The 24,466-nt window shown below is 40.7% G+C and overlaps 1 protein-coding gene across 5 annotated transcripts in view; it reads left to right on the top strand.

Moving 5' to 3' along the window:
* Window positions 1–24,466, top strand: part of PLS1 (plastin 1) — a 135,594-nt gene that overhangs the window by 96,483 nt on the left and 14,645 nt on the right. For all 5 annotated transcript variants that reach the window (XM_002716570.6, XM_070072688.2, XM_089331096.1 and 2 more), the window contains 5 exons: window positions 6,113–6,278; window positions 6,360–6,502; window positions 9,415–9,510; window positions 13,198–13,393; window positions 18,360–18,438. In XM_002716570.6, the coding sequence (XP_002716616.1) occupies window positions 6,113–6,278; window positions 6,360–6,502; window positions 9,415–9,510; window positions 13,198–13,393; window positions 18,360–18,438 (680 nt within the window). The remainder of the gene's footprint in view (window positions 1–6,112; window positions 6,279–6,359; window positions 6,503–9,414; window positions 9,511–13,197; window positions 13,394–18,359; window positions 18,439–24,466) is intronic.

The following is a 24,466-nucleotide window of genomic DNA, read 5'->3' as shown; positions in this document are numbered from 1 at the left end:
TGGTGAGTTATACATATCACTGTACTCTACAGCTACGCTCATGTGTTGGTAGTAACAACCTCTATTTAATATGTGGTCATAACCATAGCTAGTAAAATTGAGCAATGGCTGAACAGTTTCCTTCATTTGGCAAATGTAATTCTTGATTTTGTTAAAAATGTTAGGGGGGCCGGTGTTGTGGCATAGCAGGTATAGCCGCCGCCTGCAGTGCCGGCATTCCATATGGGTGCTGTTTCGAGACCCGGCTGCTCCACTCCCCATCCAGCTCTCTTCTATGGCCTGGGAAAGCAGGAGAAGATGGCTCAAGTGCTTCAGCCCCTGCACCCACGTGGGAGACCCGGAAGAAGCTCCTGGCTCCTGGCTTCAGATCGGCACAGCTCTAGCCATTGCTGCCAATTGAGGAGTAAACCAGCAGATGGAAGACCTCTCTCTCTCTCTCTCTCTCTCTGTCTGCCTCTCCTTCTCTCTCTGTGTAACTCTGACTTTCACATAAATAAATAAATAGTTAGGACTCTGCTGTAGGAAGCAGGAACCTTAGGGCAGTGATACCCGGTTCGTCATGGATCTCCAGGAAATTCCCCCATTTGCCGTCACCTGTGAGAAGTACAGAGTTGACCACAAGGCTTCTTGCCTGCCACCCTTGCCATTAGGTCAGTTATGTTGCACATGTCTACTGCCGTTCTTAAAGAAGCCCATTCTCAATTGCAAGAAAACTATCTTCTGTCGCACTTGCACAAGGATCTTTATCCAATATCCATGATTATTGACTTACTCATGTCCATATTACTTTTACAATACACGTGTCACACAATTTTTGATGGTACTAAATCTGAAATACAGCACTTCTTATGTTATATACATTTATTGTTTGGTTTTACTGAAAATACTTGAATACAGTACAATAAGAACTTTTTTAAAAATCTGTAAGTATCTGCAATACTATAGGTTCGATCTGAGGGACTAAGTATTATGTAACTTTACTTTTAGAGATACCATTCGTGAGCGATATGAGTGATAGCCTAAGCCTGTAGCATACTTGAAAGAGCGTTCTAATGTGGAATGAGAAAAGATTGGAAGTGTCGAGAGGGGGCTTAGTGTGGACATTCCGTCTGTGTTGTTTGTTCAGGATTTTAGAGCTTTAGGAAGAAGCCTGCTAGAAAGCTAGCTTTAGATGAAGATTTATCCTCCAGAAGCCTAATCCGTTATAAGATTGCAAGATTGTGATGATACAGTTTTTCGCCTTATCATGATAATATTTTTGTGGTATCATGAAGAGAAAGATGAAAGGATGAAAGCGTTGGCGTTGTGGTGCAGCGGTTAAGCCTCCACCTGTGACGCCGGCATCCCGTATGGGGGGGCTGTTCAGGTGCTGGCTGCTCTGCTTCTGATCCGGCTCCCGGTTAATGAATGTGGGAAAGCAGCAAAAGTTGGCCCCTGCTACCCACGAAGGAGACCCCAGTGGAGTTCCAGGCTCCTAGCTTCAGTCTGGGGTCATAGCCATTTGGAGAGTGAGCCAGTGGATGCAAGATTTGTTTCTCTGCGTGTGTGTGTTACTCTGCCTTTCAAATAAAAAATAATAAATCTTAAAAAAGTGTTGTACAATAGTTATGGAAGCAAAGCAAAGGAACAGAACAAGTAATTAAGATAAAGACTCATTTATGATCTTGTATTCTTTCTCATCTTTTTTCTTCTACCCAGTGTGCTACAGAACTGCACTATTATACTTGTTTAATTGAAAAAAAAAAACAATTATATGAATAAGACTGCAAAACAGATGGTAGTTATTTGGTAACTTACAAGTCAGGAAAGCAGCACAAGACTGGCTATAGGAAATTGAATCTGTCCATTAAAGTATGTTTAAAAATGCTATGAATATACTCGCGTACATACAAAGGAAATATGTCTATATCTTATAGTTACAGATGTATACAAATGTACACACACATCTACGGCCTTAATTTTACCTTACATACAATTATAGTTTAGGTAGGGAAAACATGATGAATCTCACTTGAATATGCCTATTGAAATAAAAGTCATTATGTGCAAAATAAGCATGAAATCTGAATAAAAAATCATGCTTTTATTCTTACTAACCCAATAACATAGCACAACCCATTAAGAATCATTAGCAAAAGTGTACTAATCTAGAATTGAATGTTTATGGGAAATGAAAATTTGCAAATAAAGGAAATTTAAAGTACATATTTGAGTAAAATTGGATAGTTAATTTAAATGGAAGGGACATGGAAACCATCTAAAATAATGGTATACATTTTTCTGCTTGGTAAGGTTGGCTTTATCTTGGACAGTCAGTTCACTGATGCACACACACACACACACAGAATGAATGGCTAATCCCAGATAAATTTCCAGCATTAGACACTAGCAGCTGTCTTATTCCCTACTAAATGTTGTATTTTACCATTTTCTTGAAGAATGCACATTGCATCCACTGGTTCAGATGGCTGCAACAGCCAGGGCTGAGCCAGGCTGAAGCCAGGATCCAGGAGCTTCTTTTTTTTTTTTTTTTTGACAGGCAGAGTGGACAGTGAGAGAGAGAGACAGAGAGAAAGGTCTTCCTTTGCCGTTGGTTCACCCTCCAATGGCCGCCGCGGCCGGCGCGCTGCGGCCAGTGCACCGCGCTGATCCGATGGCAGGAGCCAGGAGCCAGGTGCTTTTCCTGGTCTCCCATGGGGTGCAGGGCCCAAGCACCTGGGCCATCCTCCACTGCACTCCCTGGCCACAGCAGAGGGCTGGCCTGGAAGAGGGGCAACCGGGACAGAATCCGGCGCCCCGACCGGGACTAGAACCCGGTGTGCCGGCGCCGCTAGGCGGAGGATTAGCCTAGTGAGCCGCGGCGCCGGCCCCAGGAGCTTCTTGTGGATCTCCCATGTGTGTAGCAGGGACTCAAGCTGTTGGGCCATCATCTACTGCTTTTCCTAGGCCTTCATCTGGGAGCTGGATCGGAAGAGGAGCAGCTGGGATACAAACCAGCACTCATATGGGATGCCAGTGTTGCAGGCAGCAGCTTTATCCACTAAATATAAGTGGCCCTTCAGCCCATTTATAGAAGCTCATTACTTCTAAGATATTTGATGTGTTTGTAAAGCCAACATTTTAAAATTAACATCAAAAGCTATCCTCAACACCACCTATTGATAAGACAAGCTGAGTTTACTGTGTATGGCAGCAGTAGAAGGCATCATCTGTGATTTGTCAGTGTCTTGGAATTGGGAAGATGAAGGGAGAATTTGTGAAATGGAATTGTGACTTTAAGGGGCTTGTGGTTTAGGGAGCTGTGGCTTACTTGTGAGAGAGGGAGGAGAGAATAACCTAATCAGGTAAGGATCTTGATAGGACAGTGGAAGTAGCAAGGGGAGAATTTCAAGGTAAGAAAGTCAAAGAATCTTAGGATATTAGCCATACATTGGTGTTTCCCATTGAAGCGTTAATGTCTCTTTGAGGTAGTGCTTCCAATGAAAAGTCACACCTTTTGCCAGGCCTCAAGACTCCTAGAGAGTAAAATGCTAATGAAGATAGAGGAATAGCAAAGTCATACCTGTGAAGACAAGAGGAAAAGCACATAAAATCATGTGAATGTAGACAGTCAGGTGAGGTTTCGGTTGTCAGTGTTCAGGTGGAGAATAGTGGTGGAAGGTGTTTGTTCTTACTACTTATTACAATCAGTTTAGTGAAATGTTATCTTTTGACCATAGTATCATGCTGTCTGTGCATATGAAATGAGTTAATGTGATATTAACATTATTACTAGAATGATTTCCGGGGTAGTCCTTTCGACTGCTCATGCATCCTGAGGCATCACGAGGAGCAAACATCCTTTATGCTCTCAGAAGAAAAGATGTAAAAATATAAGAGGTCAAACCTACTTTGGCAGAAACTGTATTTTGAAAGTTATATTGACTTGAGTTGAGGCATCTTTTAAAAGAGATTTTATTTATTTATTTCAAAGAGTTGCAGAGAGAAAAAGAGAGAGAGAGAGAGAGAGAGAGAGAGAGAGAGAGAGATCTTCCATCTGCTGGTTTACTCCCCTCATGGCCACAATGGCAAGGGCCAGGCCAAGCCAAAGCCAAGAGCCAGAAGCTTCATCTGGTCTCCCATGTGGGTGGCAGGGGCCCTAACACTTGGGCATCCTCCGCTGCCTTTCCCAGGCCATAAGTAAGGAGCTGGGTTGGAAGTGGAACAGCTGGGACACAAATCGGTGCCCATATTGAATGCCAGTATCACGGACAGTGGCTTTACTTGCTATACCACAACGCCAACCCCAATTTAAGTCACTTAAATATTAAAATATTAAAAATCTTCCAAAAGTTGCATAAAATATGTATAGTTTACTGACAGTGTCTTCATATTTATGTTGATTTGTAGTGAATTATGTTATAAAAATATTGAAGAGTTATCTTGTCGTCCTGCTGAGTTGGGGAGAATTATATTTAAAAGACGTTACTGGGATGGCCATTTAGTCAGTGGTTAAGCCACTGGTTAAGGTGCCTGCACCTTGCATAGTGGTACCTAGGTTCTATTTCTGTCTCTGGCTCCAGTTCTAGCTTCTTGCTAATGCAGTCCCTGGGAAGCAGCAGTGATGGTTCCTGCCACCTACATGGGAAACCTAGAATGAGTTCCTGGTTCCTGGCTTTGGCCTGGCCTAGTCCTAGCCATTGAAGGCTTTTGAGGAGTGAACCCACAGATGGGAGTTCTTTCTGTCTCTCTGAACTCTTCAGCAGATGGAAAACCTTTCTCTCTCTCTGTCTTCCACCCCCCACTCTATAATTCTGCCTTTAAAAATAAATAAAATAAATCTTTAAAAAAAAGAACTCTCAAATTTAAAAAAAAAATGTAAGAACATTGCTTAATACCACTGTAAAAAATTTAATTCTGAATGCTTACTTAAAATACCTCAGACTTATTCCCAAGAGATAAATTCATTTACTTGGAGCCCAAGGAAGATAATTGCTTCAGCATGCTGTAAGAGAAAGCCACTGAAATAGTCACTATGCTTTGAAAACCGGTAGGCATAGCTGCTGTTCTTACCAACATTAAATAGTTGCTGTTATTACCACTGCACAATAGTGGTGGTGTAGCATGGTGAGGGGATGGATGGGCTCTGGAGACCCCCAGGACCATAGCCCAGCTCTGCCGCCCTCTAAGCTATTGGTGCCTGAGTAAAATCCATCTTTATATTTGCTTTTAATAGTCTGTCAATCGGAAATCTAGTTGTACATAATTTTTATGAAGTGCTTCCAAATGGGGTTTTAAGAGAGGAAAAAAGATCATTAACCAAAAACTGATAAACTGACAGTACTGAAATTTCTAGAGGAGTATGGCATAAAATATATTTCTATAACATGATAAAATAATTTCTTCTTTCCTTATTTTTATGAATATGCAACTTCCTATGAAAGTATAGGGAAGGGAAATGATTCAGGAGCCAGGAGCTCCATCCAAGTCTCTCACGTGGGTGGCAGGGATCCAAGTACTTGGGCCATCAGTTGCTGCCTTCCCAAGCACATTGGCAGGAGAATGCATTGGAAGCACAGCAGCCAGAACTTGAACCAGGCAGTCTGATATGTGATGTGGGTGTCCCAAGCAGCGTGTTAACCCATTGCATTGCAGTGCTCACTCCCTGTGATTTTTTTGTGGTAGTGGTATTTTGGTTGTATGAATCTAAAATGTCTGCAACCCATTGTTTCTTTTTTTTTTTTTTTTTAAAAGATTTACTTTACTATTTGAAAGACAGAGTTACAGAGAGAGGTAGAGCCAGAGAGAGAGAGGTCTTCCATCCGCTGGTTCACTCCCCAAATGACTTCAATGGCCAGAGCTGGGCCTATCAGGAGCCAGGAGAAAGGAGCTTCCTCCGGGTCTCCTCTGTGGGTGCAGGGGCACAAGGATGTGGGCCATCTTCTGCTTTTCCAGGCCATAGCAAAGAGCTGGATCAGAAGAGGAGTAGCTGGGACTCAAACTGGTGCCCACATGGGATGCTAGCACTACAGGCTGGGGCTTTAACCTGCTGCACCACAGCACTGGTCCCTATTGTTTCTTAAATGAAATTAAAAAGTACTTCCTCACATGCATTTTTCTTTCGACCATTTAGGAAAATTTAAACCTAGCCCTGAATTCCGCCTCTGCCATTGGTTGCACAGTAGTCAACATCGGCGCACAAGACCTCAAAGAAGGAAAACCTCACTTGGTCTTGGGACTTCTCTGGCAGATCATCAAAGTTGGTCTTTTTGCTGATATTGAGATTTCCAGAAATGAAGGTAAGATCCCCAAAAATCTTTCCTCTTCCTTGGCGCCTCCTCACAGTGGGAAGAGTTGACATGTGAGTGTTTTCCTCTCAGCTTTGATCGCCTTGCTAAACGAAGGCGAGGACCTCGAGGAGCTGATGAAGCTTTCTCCCGAGGAGCTGCTGCTGCGATGGGTGAACTACCACCTGACCAACGCAGGCTGGCCCACCATCAGCAACTTCAGCCAAGACATTAAGGTCGCGATTTTAATGTTGAAGTTTGACTGTGGGATGTCCAAAGAAAGATGTAGGATATACAAGTGAAGGGACGTCAGGCTTAAATTCGAATTGAGTTCACAAGGTCACAGGGTAGAGAATAATTAGTATTTCTCTGTCTGAAGTAAATCTCCCAGTTATAGTCACAAAATCTTTTAAAAGTTATTTATTTATTTAGAAAGTTGGAGTTACAGAGAGAGGGGATATACACACACACACACAAACAGAGGGAGGGAGGGAGGGAGGGAGGGAGAGAGGTCTTCCATCCGCTGGTTTACTCCCCAAATGGCCGCAATGGCCAGGGCTGGGCCAGACCAGACTGAAGCCAGGTGCCAGGAGCTTCATCCGGGTCTCCCACGTGGGTACAGGGCCCCAGGCACTTGGGCCATCTTCTGCTGCTTTTCCCAGGCCATTAGCATAGAATTGGATAGGAAGTGGAGCAGCTGGGACACAAACTGGCGCCCATATAGAATGCCAGTGTCGCAGGTAGTGGCTTTACTCACAACACCACAACGCTGATCCCTCACAAAATCCTTTTAAAAAAATAAATGGATTTGTTGGCTTTTAATAAGACAACAACTGTGAGGGGTAGAAAGTGTTAGTCTCAGCAAATTATTCTTTTCCGTTTTATATGCCGCAGGCCCACTAAATTCTAACGAGGATGTCAGTTCATTAATTTGGACTGAGAATTTACAACTGTTTGCTGGACTGGAGGCCTTTGGGATTCTGACCAGTTAACAGTCTTATTCCCACTTTGCCAATAGCCAGCTAACTTACCAAGTGAGTGGAAGGCATATATAACAGTAGGCCAAAGGTATCTCTGTCACAGTAGCTTGAAATACCTCCCTCTCTGCTGGGAGAGCCCTGCCAAGGAATCTGTAACATTCACTTCTCCCTGTCAGCAGCTCTCCCATCATCACTTCTGGGATGGCCATTGCCAACCTGGGGAACTGTGACTTTCTCCCTCTCCATGCTTCCCCCTAACCCCTCCAAGAGCAGCCTGGGAAAAAGAGTAGTGCTGGCTCTAATTCACATTCCTTTTTAGAGATATTAACACCTTCAGTCAGGGTATGGGTTTGCCATAATGTTCTAAGTCTTATTCTCTGAAGCAGTACTGTGTCTCTGCTTTCTTCTAGCATATGCTGACTTAAAATTTGATCTTGATGTTTCTTTTATTCTGAATGCTCTTAGAATTCAATTCATCAGATATTTTTCAATTGCCTCCTGTGAGGCTTATGCCAGTCAGGAAGGATGCAAAGACTCAGCTTTTTTTTTTTTTTTTGACAGGCAAAATGCACAGTGAGAGAGACAGAGAGAAAGATCTTCCTTTTCCGTTGGTTCACCCCCCGTCGCGCTGATCCAAAGCCAGGAGCCAGGTGCTTCCTCCTGGTCTCCCATGGGGTGCAGGGCCCAAGTACTTGGGCCATCCTCCACTGCCTTCCCGGGCCACAGCAGAGAGCTGGCCTGGAAGAGGGGCAACCGGGACAGAATCCAGCACCCCGATGTGCTGGCGCCACAGTGGGGGGATCAGCCTATTGAGCTGCGGCTCGGGCCAGAGTCAGCTCTTAAGAAGCTTACCAGGGGGCTGGCGCTGTGGGGCAGTGGGTTAATGCCCTGGCCTGAAGCACTGGCTATCCCATATGGGCACCAGTTCTAGTCCCACCTGCTCCTCTTCCAGTCCAGCTCTCTGCTATGGCCTGGGATAGCAGTAGAAGATGGCCCAAGTCCTTGGGCCCCTACACTCATGTGGGAGACCCGGAGGAAGCTCCTAGCTTCTGGCTTCGGATTGGTGGAGCTCCAGCTGTTGCGGCCATCTAGGGAGTAAACCAGTGGATAGGAGACCTCTCTCCCTCTCTCTCTGTCTCTACCTCTCTCTGTAACTTTGTCTTTCAAATAAATCTTTAAAAAAAAAAGCTTACCAGTTGTACAGGGAGACAAACACCTGGTATATGCGCATGTTAGTGATTTGTTATTGTAAGATCATACAAAACTCACTAGCTTAAAATAATGGTTTGTTGTTTTTCATAACTTTGTGGGTTGCTGAAGCTTGGTGAGGTGGTTCTTCTGCTTCCTGTGGTTTTGGCTGGGACCATTAACTCAGTTACACTCAGCAGGCAGCTAGCTGGGCTCATCTGGAAGGTGCACAAAGGCGTCAGTCCCGTGTCTACCTCGGCGCTCTACTACAAGGCCTTTTCCCAGGGCTAATTCCTCGCAGCAGGACAGTCTTAGGTAGTTGAATGTGTGACATGGGGGTTAACTTTAATAGGGAGGAGATAGGAGCTCTTGAGGTTTGGGTGTGGAAACCCCAGAACATCACCTCCATAGTACTCTATTGGTCAGGGAGAGTCACAAGCCAGTTCAAATTAACAGGGAGGAGAGGTTGCCTCTGCCTGTTGATGGATGGAGCTACATGTATGTGCAGAGAATTATGACAGCCATCTTTGGAGAGGACAACTTTGGAGGATTTAATACAACGTGGTCGAGTTTATTTACAGAGGTGGGCAAAGGATGTTAGGTAATATAGAGGAGGGTACTTAGTTTACTCTAGGGAAAACCAGGGGAGCCTTCCAGAAGATAATACGTGACCTGATTCTTCAACTGATGCTGACGTTTGGAGATGTTATTAAATGAAAAAGGTGAGAGAGGTTATTCCATGTGTAGGGAGCAGCATTACCATAAGATCTGCGGTATGAAATGTGTTGTCTGGATGCTCTGAAATGTGATATAGCATAGTGCATTCAGGAACCTACAAGTAATTCTGTATTAGTAAAGTTTCTAAGTTCTTATTCTATTCTTCAAGATAGAGGTTATTACCTCAGTTTGAACACTTTTTTACTAAACTCGGTGATGATTTTACTCATTTAAAAATGTGCTTTCTTATTTTTTTCTTGAAGGATTCAAGAGCCTATTTTCATCTGCTTAATCAGATTGCCCCTAAGGGTGACAGGGAAGATGGACCTGCTATTGCCATCGATCTTTCAGGATTTAATGTGAGTGTCATTTCTATTTTTTGTATATTGTAGCAACATATTCATAGCATAAATTGACCTTTTTTAGCACTTTCAAGTGTACAATTCAATGGCATCCAGTATATTCATATCATCATATAACTATTACCACTGTCTATTTCTAGAACTTTTTCATCATCCAACTCTGTACCTCATCCGCAATAACTTCCCATTCCTCCTCTGTCCAACAACTGGTATTCACTGTTCTTATGACCATGAATTTGATTGGTGCACGCGGTGCGGTGAAATTTACGGTGGAATTCCCTACAGGCAGCATTTCCTGGGGAAATCCTCGGCCCTTTCTCAAAGCTTGGTCCTTTGCTTTTCCAAAGTTTTGTCATAAGCTAGGCTCCAAGACTGCGTTCTAAGCCACTGACTGTCATGACTAAAGAAAGAGAATTGCAGAAATCTGACTTGGAGGGTTTTATGGACTCAGTCCAAAAAAAAATCCACATTCCCCTGAAATGCAAAAGGGACCAAGACGCTTTTATGACTGTCAAGGTTTACCAGGAAAGGGAATAGCAAGCTGTTCCTAGATTAGTATGCAATTGATTATCAGTTCTATTAGCTTACACTTAGGAATACATAAAATAACTAGTAATTGCTAGTATTTATGGTGCGGAAACAATCAACACAGATCCTGACCCACTTAACACATTTCCTAGGAAGCCCTTTCTTTTAGCTTAGGTTGTAAATACTAAGGATGGTTCTATCTAAATACTAAAATCTGGCCTATAGATAGTATGAAAATTGTTAAGGACTTAAAGCATAGTATTGGCAATATTTGATTTTGAAGTTAACTTGAGTCAATGCTAATTGACTATATTTTACATTTTTATAATGAACTATCTCGGAAACAGTATTATGAAACTATTGCTCCGGCGCCACAGCTCGATAGGCTAATCCTCCGCCTGCGGCGCCGGCACACCAGATTCTAGTCCTGGTTGGGGCGCTGGATTCTGTCCCAGTGGCCCCTCTTCCAGGCCAGCTCTCTACTGTGGCCCGGGAGTACAGTGGAGGATGGCCCAAGTCCTTGGGCCCTGCACCCCGTGGGAGACCAGGAGAAGCACCTGGCTCCTGGCTTTGGATCAGCGCGGTGCGCTGGCCGCAGCGGCCATTGGGGGGTGAACCAACGGAAAAAAGGAAGACCTTTCTCTCTGTCTGTCTCTCTCTCACTGTGCACTCTGTCAAAATAAATAAATAAATAAATAAATAAAGCAAGCTATTGCAACATTTGTAAATTATTTTTTTAAAGATTTATTTATTTATTTGAAAGGCAGAGTTACAGAGAGGCAGAGGCAGAGGGAGAGGGAGAGAAGTCTTCCATCCTCTGGTTCACTCCCCAAACAGCGCTGTTGCCAGCCCTCCACTTTGCCGACATCCCTTATGGGCTCTGGTTCGAGTCCCAGCTGCTCTACCTTTGATCTGCCTCTCTGCTATGAACTGGAAAAGTAATTAGAAGATGGCCCAAATCCTTGGGCCCCTGCACCTGTGTAGGAGTCCTGGAAGAAGCTCCTGGCTCCTGGCTTTGGATTGGCCCAGCTCTGGCCACCGAAGCCATTGGGAGAGTGAAACAACAGATGGAAGACTTTTCTCTCTCTTCCTCTGCCTCTTCCTTTCTGTAATTCTACCTTTCAAATAAATCAATCTTTTTAAAAAATCTTATGAAAAATTTCAAATATACTCAAAGTGCATAGACTTAGTTTACTGACTACCATGTGCTTATCTCTTGGATTCAACATCTGTCATCTCATGGTCAGTGAACTTATTTCACTTATTCCCTACCGATTTCCCTCCTTTTACTGTGTTATTTTGAAGCAAACTCTTAATCATTTCACTTGATTGATAAATATCTCAATTTTTATTTCTAGAAGATATTTGGTGCAACCACATTACTATATCATGCCTTTAAAAATTAACAAACTGTAATACCAAACTATCTAGCCAACACTGACATTTCCAATTGCCTTATAAATGTCAATTTTTCTTTTTATAGCTTATATGAATTAAGATCTAAATTAAGGACTACATATGGCTATCTTGACAACTTTTATTTTTTATGACTTATTTTTTTATTTGAAAGGCAGAGTTGGGACTGGGTAGAGATCTTGCATACACTGGTTCTCTCACCAAATGGCTACAATGGCTGGAACTGAGCCAGACCGAAGCCAGGTGTCTGGAGCCAGGAGCTTCTTCTAGGTCTCTCATGTGGGTGCAGGGGTCCAAGCACTTGGACCATCTTCTGCTTTCCCAGGCTATTAGCAAAGAGCTGGATCGGAAGTGGAGCAGCCAGGACTCGAGCCTTTGCCTGTATGGGATGCTGGCATTGTTATTTACTAGCATTCAGCCTATCACTTTCTCTTACTTCATTTACATTTCTTACTTTTTTGCAACTCTAGTACACAGAATTGAATAGATTATAATCCTTTGTCATGATGTACTATCATCTTGGGTCCCTGCAGACCCCTCTTTTTATTTCTTGTGTGTGATTGTTTTGCAGTTGTAACAATGAACCCTTAATCCAACAAAAACGCTCAAGATCTTGACGTTACTTTACACTTAGCTGTGTATTTCTTCCCCATTCCATGTCTCTGCATCACCTCAACATGGCTACCCTCATCTTGAGTCTAGTGTTTATTGTTCTTTTGCTTCTCTTATTGTATAGCCTTCTTTCATTAACATGTATTTTTTTACAAAATTAAATTGTTAATTTTACTTCCTGCATATCACATTGTACTTAAATTTATAATATTGATTTTTAATTTATACCTGAGTAACCCATATTGTTGTATGTCATTGTGTGAATATTACCAGTCCATATGTTTATTCTCCTAATTATAGGTGCTTGATTTGTTTTGTATGTTTTCAGGGGTTAGCAACTGCAAAAGCAGCTGTTCCTTTTGACTTTACTATTTTAAATGAATCTCATTTTGTTTTTCATAAAGAAAAGCATCTATTAGAAGTAGTACTTGGTGGCCGGTTCCGAGGCTCAATAGGCTAATCCTCTGCCTGCGGCGCCAGCACACCGGGTTCTAGTCCCAGTCTGGGCGCTGGATTCTGTCCCTGTTGCCCCTCTTCCTGGCCAGCTCTCTGCTGTGGCCAGGGAGTGCAGTGGAGGATGGCCCAAGTGCTTGGGCCCTGCACCCCATGGGAGACCAGGAGAAGCACCTGGCTTTGGATCAGCGTGGTGCGCTGGCCGCGGCGGCCATTGGAGAGTGAACCAATGGCAAAGGAAGACCTTTCTGTATCTCTCTCTCACTGTCCACTCTGCCTGTCAAAAAAAAAAAAAAAATAGTACTTGGTATAGAATGGATGAGACAACTATATCTGTTATCCAGAGGGCACTTTACTAGATAGCCTTGAAAAGTTACCTGTAACTTGACCAGTAGGAGCTTACTGATATGCTATTTGAGAGTTTTGTTGAATAGTTCAGTGATGAGAATGAAATAGGACTCTATGATCCTAGCAATAAAACCCAGAGACTTGTTCTTTTTGATTTAAAAGGAATGGGGAGGTAGATTTGTAATTCTTGCATGTTCTGACATTATTTTGAATTATTGCTTGATACAGTTACAGAGAAGTAATTGCTTTTAAACAGGTCTACCAATAAAAAAGTGATGCCAATCCAAAGTTTATTCTTGACCATTTTGGTTTTATTTCATTGTTTAGGAGAAAAATGACCTAAAGCGTGCTGAATTCATGCTCCGAGAAGCAGATAAACTGGGATGTAGACAGTTTGTTACTCCTGCTGATGTGGTTTCAGGCAATCCTAAACTTAATTTAGCCTTTGTAGCTAATCTGTTTAATACATACCCATGCCTGCACAAGCCTGATAATAATGACATCGATATCAATTTATTGGAAGGTATGTTCTTTCTGCCTTTAATTGACTCACTGTGTTGATTGATCGTACTATACTGTCAGAGGTTGGGCCTGTGGTAGGAGATGAAGTGTGCTATGTAGGCATGTGTGTCCATGAGAAAGGTCAACTTACAGAAAGTGGTTGTTGGTTTATGTTAAAAAAGAATACTGGGGTAAATTTTACTTATCTGTCATTTCTCTGTAAGAATTCAGTAAAAACTATCATACATTTAAAATATTCTTATAAATTATCACATAACATTATCACCAATAGTGACAATGAATTAGCTATTGGAAAAATAATTATTTGTAGATTTTTTCTCCTTTGACTCCAGTATTGTTCTCTTTTTAATATTTTTAATATATATGAAAATTATAATATTCATTACTTGTCTTGTGTGTGAGCTATCATTACCTGTCTCATAATATATAATACTTTCCTATTTTGCTTCATGAAATGCAGATTTGACCCCTCCTAATGTAGGTACTGTACTTAGTACTTTTCTATACTCTATTAATACCCTCATTCTGAATGTTCTTTTTATTACCACTATTTATTCTTTTGATCTGGGTTAATATTTATTTTTTGCTTTGTTCATGCTGTGTTATTTCTGTCTTAATATGCCTATAGAATGAATGACTACAAGCAAGAAACACAAATGAAGCTTAACTAAATAACAGAGAAAGGCTTTAATTATATAAACTCTTACCGTATTTGCCTTCTATAATGATGGGATATTATAGTTGCAAACGCATTAGAATTTTGACAATTGGACTTCATGATTTGATGTAAAGTCTTGACCCCTCTCCTGAGATAAAACTTATCTTTTATCACAAGTCATCTTTGAAAGGATTAATTTAGTTCCATAACAGATTATTTTGTATTATTTAGTTATGTTACATTTACTCGGTGTCATTGAAGCTTACAATATATGAATTGTCATAATGACAATTATGACATTCTCAATGTCAAGTTCTTTCTCCTTATCTCTTGTTTCCCAGTCTCTCTTTTTTCCCCCTGCTCATATTCTCACATAATGTGCAGTTATACCCATTGTAGTATCAGAATCAACAGAAAAAACAATGATGGCAGTTCTCAGGCAGAGGGGCCAGTCCTGTTGCTTTCTCTCTTGTTACTCCTATTGGGAAAAGGTGGTCCTCAAGTAGAGAATGTTTTTGTCATGAATTTGACGTTGTAGTGTTCCTTGTCCTACACAACTCACCCCCAATTCCTTCTTCCCCAGTGAGACAGAATGAGAACTCAGTTTCATGATCTTTTGCCCTTTTACTGCCACAACCAGAGTTCCAGTGTCCTTGTCACCTCGTAATTACAGTTTTGTGATTAATGAAAGAAATGTCACATTTATCAAATACATGGGAGAAAGTATGATTAATTCACTGCACTCTTTCTGAAGGTCCAGTAAAATAAAGACTGTATTCTCTACATAGATTTGTAACTGAGAGGGAAAATAAACCAAAATGTAGATATTTTGGCAAAGACACATGTAGAGTGAGAGAGAAGAATTTCTTTAAAAAATTCGGTAAAAAGGATGACTGCTAAGTTTTTATCAGTCTGGAAAATTTCAAGATCACTTTGTGTCTTAACAGTAGAAGGCATTGTTTAGAGTGGCATATTAAAAATGATCTGCTTTTTATAGTCACTAAATTCTTGCTAGATATCTTTTTCCAACTTACTCGCTCTCCTATTTTCATGTTTGAATTATTTTGCTAGTGTTCAGCATGCTTTTGGAATTTTTCAGTGTGAACAGGATTGCTAAATATTTCCATTATTTTTACCATATTGATTAAGAAGATCCTATGGGAAATATTTATCAACCATTTGTATTTATAACATATGTATGTCCTGATGCATCTGACTTTGACTGTTGGAATATTTTCCTGCTTAAATTTGTGTTTTTATAGATCCTGATTAAATTTGAAACTTGACCTAACCACATCCCAAATTCATATATTAGTATGCCCTCACTGGCAGAGAATTTTATCTCTAGGATTAAGAAAACATTAAAAGCTCAATTAAATAATAAACATTCGTATTCAATTGAGTCAACTGCGTGGGCTACATTTAGAGAAACCATCTCAGAATTCATTTGTGGTGATGGGAAGTACATAGGCCACAGAATTAGAAAGACTGTGTTCAAATCATGGTTCCACCATTTAATATCTGAGTAGACTATGAGTCTTGGTTTACTCACTTATGTAACAGGGCTAATAAAACTTATTTTGAAGAGTTACAGAGCAAGTTAACTGTGGTCCTGAATGAAAGTGTTTAACATGCATAATGTATTTATTAATGATCAGGGCAGGAGGAGGAAAGCATTTAATACATCACAGAGTATTTAGTGAGTGTTAAATACATTTGAGTTCCTTTTCTTTCCTCTTAGTAACCTGCTTTTAATATATTGATTATTTTTCTTGAAACTTTTAACAGTTACAGATGCCAATTTGCCCCTGCAAATGAATGTTTTATAGTTCTGTCTTGTATACTGGAAATTAAGCTTTTGTACATCTAAGATTTCTATAGTTGTCTGCAATCCAAACAGCATTTTCCAATCTGGGATACATATGTTTCTGTAATGCTTTATCGTGGCTCTTGCACAAATACGTAGTGCTTCTAGCTTTGAGCATTTATTTACCAAGACAACTTGAAACAGTATCAGATAAATAAATGCTCACTTATAAAATCAATTTACCTTTCCAGGTATTAAAGATTAAAATGCTAATTGTTTAATTGGGAATAACAGGAAGAAATATGAACCTTTGCCGCTTATCCAAATGCAAGTTTAGTGCCTTTTAAAATATTCATTGTATCATCAGGTTACCCAACTGCAGATATTTTAGTTAAAAATTAAGCCATTGAGACACTATCACTTTGTAATTTTGACATAATTTAGATTTTGCTAGCTGGAAGTAATGTAAAAAAAACTTTCTAATTACTAGACCAGAAATTATGTAAAATATAAAAAATTCTCAAATTACTAGAACAAAAAAATATAGTAGTAGTAATACAGAGACAGCTACAAGGTTAATCCAGGGCCCATGCATCAGGCTTCAGGTCATGACATAAAGGGGATAATCCAGTGACTTAATTTGTGCTTGTTTGATAACTCCTAAACAAGGCAGGTAAGGATTCTAGGAATAGTTAGGTTAACTTGATGCTTTTTATAAAAGGTTCTTGTATACACTGTTTATTGTAAAGTGGTTGTGGCGGATACAGTAAGCTGATTAGTTACCTTTTATGAAGACCAGAGGAAAATTTAAGTACGAAATACATGCCTATGTAATTTTAATAGAGGAAGAATTAAAGCAGATTTTGGGAAAGCTGTTAGGTAATGGTATCAAGAGCTACATGAAAACCTATTGGGAAGTTTTTCCTGAATCAGTGGCACGAATAACAGAACACATTGGATCTGACAAGGTTTTGTTTCTTATTCTGGGTGTACACGTCTATACCATTTCTGGCCCTGGATCTGAATGTGACTGTAGATGTGGCTCTATAGGAATGGGCCCTGGAGCTCATGCTGTTACACATTTGTCTGCCAGATAGTCCTGGGAGTCTCACAAGGGCCAAAGTCTAGAGTGACCTGATTTTGCCTACGGTTTAGAAGCAACTAGAAGTTTAAATATTTCCACTGGGGGTGTCTGGTGATAAGATAGATGCGGGGCTGTTCTGTTGCACCCCAGCTTTGTTGAAGAACAAATGACAACATTACAGGGAGTCACTTAGCATTGTCAGCTGATGACTGGAAGGCAGACTTGGCAGGGATGGCCCACATCTCTGCCTACCTGTGCTACACCATAAGCCACGTTTTCCTGATGGATCGTAAACTCTGCTCTGAAGGGAACGCTCTGGGAAGCAGCTTAACTACAGACAAAACAATAGTGCTTGCGGGAGTTATCTTGGTCATCTCTGATGTTCAGGAACTTAGTATGATGAAATGTGTCTTTCTCTTAGCACCCTGAGTGGGGTCTGTGTTCCTCATGTGTTTTCCATAGTGACAATCTAAGATAACTCAGAAAGTCTGTAAGATAGCTATATCTCTCATTGCCTATTTTCATATGGCCTGCATTCCAAAGTATAGGTCTGGGTGCCCAGAAACGTTCCTATACAAAACCATCATCTGTACAGATTTAGTACCTCTACACTGGGAAATGTGTAGTTTCTCATTATCTTTTTATTTATTTATTTATTTATTTTTTGACAGGCAGAGTGGACAGTGAGAGAGAGAGACAGAGAGAAAGGTCTTCCTTTGCCGTTGGTTCACCCTCCAATGGCCGCCGTGGCCAGCGCGCTGCGGCCGGTGCACCGCGCTGATCCGATGGCAGGAGCCAGGAGCCAGGTGCTTCTCCTGGTCTCCCATGGGGTGCAGGGCCCAAGCACCTGGGCCATCCTCCACTGCACTCCCTGGCCACAGCAGAGAACTGGCCTGGAAGAGGGGCTACCGGGACAGAATCCAGCGCCCCGACCGGGACTAGAACCCGGTGTGCCGGCGCCGCTAGGCGGAGGATTAGCCTACTGAGCCGCGGCGCCGGCCAGTTTCTCATTATCTATTTAGGATACTGCTATTACCCTGACTACTGAGAGATCTTTGTTTTATTATTGTTTAATAAAGCAATAGTCCCTTTTACATCTAATCATAACTCCAGCCTATGAAAGTTCATCTTACATTTCTGCACAGTGCGATGTGTGGCTCAGTAGCACCGGTAGTTCAGAGGTATCAAATAAGGGAATCTAAATGGAGAGATTTACAGTAAATGGAGGCTTCCTAGATAGTGAGGGGAAGGGACTTTGGCAAGGAAGAGATTTTTTTTTTCTCTCTCTAAAGAAATTGTAGTATCTAAAGTACAATAGCTAAGTGTGTATGTCCCATTTGTACCTGCCAGAATGGGTTAAAGTAGTTCCTGATTCCTTTTGTTCTGAATCATCAGAGTGAATTTGTATCTTACTATAGGAGAAAGCAAGGAAGAAAGGACGTTTCGGAACTGGATGAATTCCTTGGGGGTCAACCCTTACATTAATCATCTGTACAGGTAAGTATTCTGCTCTGTTCAGCTTTCCTGGGGGAGTCCAGCTGTTCAAGTTTCAAACTGTAGGTGTGTTGATATGAGAACATTTTCTCAAATCGCAAGAATTTTAGCCAACATATAAAGTTTCAGAATGTTTGAAATTAGCAATACAATCGATTTTAAAAGAAAATATACTCTTTAAAAAGATAAGAATATAGTAACAGTTAATTTTTTAAAAATCATTTCAGTGACAGACACACAGACAGAGAAAGCTCCTATTGCTGGTGGTTATCTGCAATGGCCAGTACCAGACCAGGCCGAAGCCAAGAGCCATGAACGTAATCCACATCTCTCACATGGCTGTCAGGGACCCAGCTACTCCAGCCGTTACCTGCTGCCTCCCAGGGTGCTCATTACAGGAAGGTGGAATTGGGAGTGGAGCTGGGATTTGAACTCGGTCATTCGAACATGGGATGTAGGACCCCAGACTGGCTGCTTAATTGCTAGGTCAGACACCTACCCCTAATTTTTTTTGATGATATGAGGAAACAATTTAGTAAAGATGGTCCTTAATCTTTTGTAGTTATTGGTGATGAAAATAATAAATTATTTCAATTCTAACAGATCAGAATAATAGTAATATTTAATAAATTATTTTTTCATTAATTCAGTATTTTTAATATAATTCATATTTTTCATTTAATGTTACCAAAACCTCAATTACATCACAATATTTTCCCATACTTTTTCCAGTTTGTAAAAACAACTTGTTTTCCTTGGATCATTGTTGTAATTTATCTTATTTTTTCTTTTTTATACATGATCATTCATTTTAAACATGGGTAGAACTAAAAAATATTTTACTAAATAATTTATTGTGCTGTCTGGTGGTGCTAACAATGTATCTTTCTAGGTGTCCATGAGAGGAAACTCTTCTCAATTTATTGTAGAACTCCCAGTTTATCTTGAAAATCTAGAGCAGAGGATGGACGTTTGGTGCCACAGCTGACATTGCTTGGAACACCTACATGCCATATCAGAGTGCCTGAGTCTGGGGCAAGCTCTGCTTCTGGTTCCAACTTCCTGCTCATGTACACCCTAGGTGGCAGCAGTTGATGGCTCAAGTATTTGGGGCTTGACATCCATATGGAAGACGCAGGTTGAGTCTTGGACTCACGGCTTTGACCTGGCCCAGCCCTAGCTGTTGCTGGCATTTGGAGAATGAATCAGTTTTTAAATTGGCAGAGCTCAACTTTAGCTAGGAAAAGTTCTAGTTAACTAAATCTGTTGAAAATGAGCATACTAAGGAAACTCCTTAAAGAAGGTTAAATTATTATTTAACCATCAACTGAAGGTTAATGTCATAACAGACCAAGTTCACTGACTAACTGATGATTTGTGATGCAGTACTTTCTGCTCTAGCTATATATTTAAAATGTTAAAAATCTGAAATCAGTATTGCCTTATTATGGAAACCATCTTCGATATGCTAGACTAATATTTGAAAAACTCTTAAAGGATTTGCACATTGCAGTTACATGAAAAGATATATACATCAGTTAGACTGGAGCTCCCATAATAGTAGCCAGGCAGTTGAAACTCAAATACTGGAGGTAAGCAGGAATGAAATCTTTACAAACGGATTTGAAAGAATGTCTATAAGATATAGTTGAGAAAAAAGAATAATAGGTCTGGTATGGTCCAGTTTTTATTGAAAAATTTAGAAGGTAACTGTGTGGGAATTTTTAAAGAATATCTGGAATGGTACATGACAAACTGTATGTAACCTGGATAGTAGGAGCAAAAAAAGTAAGGAAACTTTTAATTTTTGTAACTTAAATATGGTATGAGTTCTTTAATTTTTTTATCCTGATATGTGATATCAGGGTGCATGTGTGCATGTATTTCTATTATAATAAGTGTGTATTTTAAAAGAGAATCAATATTTGTTAGACTTATGGTAACTCATTAATGTCAAGAACAAGAATTCTGTATGGTTGGCAGTAGAAAAGAAGAACTGACCAACTTCTTTAAAAATTTTTTTTTATTTTTTTGACAGGCAGAGTTAGGCAGTGAGAGAGACAGAGAGAAAGGTCTTCCTTTTCCGTTGGTCACCCCCCCCCCCCCCAAATGGCTGCTACAGCCGGTGCGCTGTGCCAATCCAAAGCCAGGAGCCAGGTGCTTCCTCCTGGTCTCCCATGCGGGTGCAGGGCCCAAGCACTTGGGCCATCCTCCATTGCCTTCCCGGGCCACAGCAGAGAGCTGGACTGGAAGAGGAGCAACTGGGACAGAATCCGGCGCCCCGGTGCCGGCACCACAGGCGGAGGATTAGCCTAGTGAGCCGCCGTGCCAGCCCTGACCAACTTTTTAGTTAGATATCTGGGTATAGTTTTATAGATCTTGAAATGCTAGTGCAGGGCTTCTAGGCATATGTAATTTGTTTTCTTTGGAAAGAGAGTGTTACTTTCAGAAGCTTCTCAGAAGTAATATAGCCTTACAGACAATCATCAGTAGTAAAGCAACAAGTGGAGGTCTAGTTGGCACCAGAACCATGTATTCTTGAATTTGAGTCTGGATCATATTCCTAAAGCTGCCCGTTAAGCATTTCTAGCTCACTACCTGCAGAATAAGAAATCATCAAAAAGTTCATGGGAGGGGCATATTATGAAAAAACTGCATTTAAAATTTGTTTGCATTAAAATAAGCTTATCTTTTAATTCTGTTTATCCATGCATTTTTTGAAGTACCCATTTATATCTGGCCTATACTAAAGCAATTAGAATAATTTATATTGGTTATAAATGAAAATTCTCTAAGCAAGTTGTTGGATATCTTTAAAATTCTTATTTATTTACTTGAGAGGCAGAGAGAGAGAGAGAGAGAGAGAACGAACAAGAATGCTCCCAATCCTCTGGTTTGCTCCCCAAACACCTGCAATGACAACGATGAGTAGAACTGATCTGGGACTGAAGCCGGGACTCAGAAATGCAACCTAGGTTTCCCATGTAGTTGGTAGAAATCCAATTACATGAGCCATAACTGCTGTCTTCTAGGGCCTGCATTAATAGGAAGCTGGAGTCAGGAATTGAACAGGCACACTGACACCTGATGTAGGCATCCTAATAAGCAGCTTAACCACTAGGCCAACTACCTGCCCCTAAATATATTTAAGCATTATTAGTTCTAGGGTTTTTCTATGACCAGTTGGTTCTGATTGTGTTCTCCTAGGCCTCAGTTTTCCTGTTTACAGAACATGAATAATAATATCATACTACATAGGAGTAAGAATGAATTTTCTTCTTAAATCATTATTTTTAATTTTTACTATAAAGAGAACAGACTTCATGTATTTAATAGGTACGGTTCTAAGAAAATAACCATACTTCCCTCCCTCCCCCAGTTCCTCTTCTTCCTTCCCTTCTTTTCATTAATTTTTGCAAAGACATACTTTTTTAAAGGATTTATTTATTTATTTGAAAGTCAGAGTCATACAGAGAGAAAGGAGAGGCAGAGAGAGAGAGAGAGAGAGAGAGAGAGAGGGGTAGGTCTTCCATCGACTGGTTCACTCTCCATTTGGCCACATGGCTAGAGCTACACTGATCCAAAGCCAGTGCCAGGAGCTTCCTCCAGGTCTCAGGGGCCCAGCGACTTGGGCTATCGTCTACTGCTTTCCCAGGCCATAACAGAAAGCTGGATTGGAAGAGGGGCAGCCAGCACTCAAACTGGTATCCATATGGGATGCCAGCACTGCAGGCGGTGGCTTTACCCTCTATGCCACAGTGCCAGCCCTACAAAGACATTTTAATCCATTCTATAATCTGTATATTAACACAGGGTTAATTCACCACCAACTGTGGAAGACCACAGTTCCACAGGAGTATAAACAAGGGCTAAAAACAAGGATCATGTCACAAGATGTCTGTTTTGTACATAAAATTTCTTTTCTATTCTATATTAACTGCCATATATCAGAGAAAACACATGATATTTATCTTTTTGAAACTGGCTTATTTCACTAAATATAATGGTTTCCAGTTGCATTCATTTTGTTGCAAAAGACAGGATTTTGTTCTTTTTTATGGCTGAGTAGTATTCCATATGTTTATATACCACATTTTCTTTATCTAGTCAGCAGTTGATTCCATATCCTAGCTATTGTGAATTGAGCTGCTATAAACATAAGGGTACAAATAACTTTTTCACATGCTGATTTCATTTCCTTTGGGTAAATTCCCAGGAGTCAGATGGCTGAGTCATCTACTTTCAGATTTCTGAGGACTCTCCATGCTGTCTTCCATATTGCTATACCAGTTGACATTCCCACCAACTGTACAGTAAGGTGTCTTTTTTTCACAACCTCATCAATATTTATTATTTTTTATTTTTGGATGATAGACATCCTAACTGGAGTTTTATTTACATTTCCCTGATGGCTTGTGAGCCTGAGTATTTTTTTTTTAATTTATTTGACAGAGTTAGTGTGAGAGAGAGACAGAGAGAATAGTCTTCCTTCCTTTGGTTCACCCCCCAGATGGCCGCTACGGCCGGCGCTGTGCCGATCCGAAGCCAGGAGCCAGGTGCTTCTTCCTGTTCTCCCATGCGGGTGCAGGGCCCAAGCACTTGGGCCATCCTCCACTGCACTCCCAGGCCACAGCAGAGAGCTGAACTGGAAGAGGAGCAACCGGGACTAGAACCTGGCACCCATATGGGATGCCAGCGCTGCAGGCATATGATCAGCCAAGTCAGCCACGGTGCCGGCCTGATCCTGAGTTCATGAGTCTGTTGACCATCTGAATTTCATCCTTTGAAAAATGCCCATTCAAGTCCTTTGCCCATTTCTTAACTGGATTGTTTGTTTTGTTGTTGAGTTTCTTGAGCTGTTTATTGATCATGGATATTAATCCTTTACCAGTGATAAAGAATATTCATGAAATAGGTGAGATTCTAGAACTTATGTGAATACTTGAGTGATTTTTAAAAAAATACAAAATTCTCCACATACATGTAGATAACCTAGTCAGGTCTTAATTGTCTTGGTGTTAAACTTCCCCCTCCATTACTCAGCACAGAGCCCTGCCCCCTTCACTGCCACAGTGTCAATGCAAAGTAATTTTAATATGAATTTTAGTGAACATAACTCAGTGGGTAAGATATTGAATGAGAAAAGCTGCATAATATTTTATAAAACTAACAATTTAAAAAAACAATTGCTATTGTTTTACATCCTTATACAGAGCAGAAAAAAAGACTTTACAGACATACTTTAAGCTTCTTAGGAAAATGTAATTTTCTGAATCCAAAGTAGACTGCTCTTCTTACTTTAAGAACTCCTACTTGCTCATAAATTCCTTCCTCTTAACCTTTATTATTGAACATGAACAGCTGCCTACTGAGTAGCTGTGACTTTTCTATAATTATTTTTAAAGTTTAAAAAAATGATACAGGAGGGGTGCCAGTGTTGTGGGTAAAGCCATATGGGTGCAGGTTTATGTCCTGGATGCTCCACTTCCAATTTAGCTAATGGCTTAGGAAAAGCAGAGAAAGATGGCCCAAGTATTTGGGCCCCTTCCACCCACGTGGGAGACCTTGATGAAGCTCTTTGATTGTGGCTTAGGCCTGGATTAGCCGTAGCTGTTGTGGCTATCTGGGAAGTGAACCAGTAGATGGAAGATCTTTCTCTCTCCCTCTCCCTCTCCCTCTTCCTCTCCCTCTTTCTGTAAATCCGACTTTCGAATAAATAAATAAATCTTCAAGATGATACATTAAGTAATACACATTTATTCTCACTGTACAAGGTTCAGAAAATGTATAAGCATATACAACAAAATACATGATAATTCTCCCCTAATCCCTCTCATACACCTTTTTCCTGTTACTGGGGTCATTGCTATGTGCAAAGGAGCACATATAGGTATATAAACGCATTAGACTCTAAGTTTTTACAAAATAAATTAGATCAAAGTATAGGAAATATCCTGCGACTTTTTAGAACAATGTATCTTGTAAAACTTTTCATATCAGTATATGATCTACCTATGCCTAATGGTAGCCC

The sequence above is a fragment of the Oryctolagus cuniculus genome, chromosome 4, assembly GCF_051225735.1.
Source record: "Oryctolagus cuniculus isolate XC-2025 breed Fujian yellow rabbit chromosome 4, ASM5122573v1, whole genome shotgun sequence".
Classification (NCBI taxonomy): domain Eukaryota; kingdom Metazoa; phylum Chordata; class Mammalia; order Lagomorpha; family Leporidae; genus Oryctolagus; species Oryctolagus cuniculus.
Note: the sequence above shows the minus strand (reverse complement) of the source record. Positions and strands in the feature narration are given on the sequence as shown.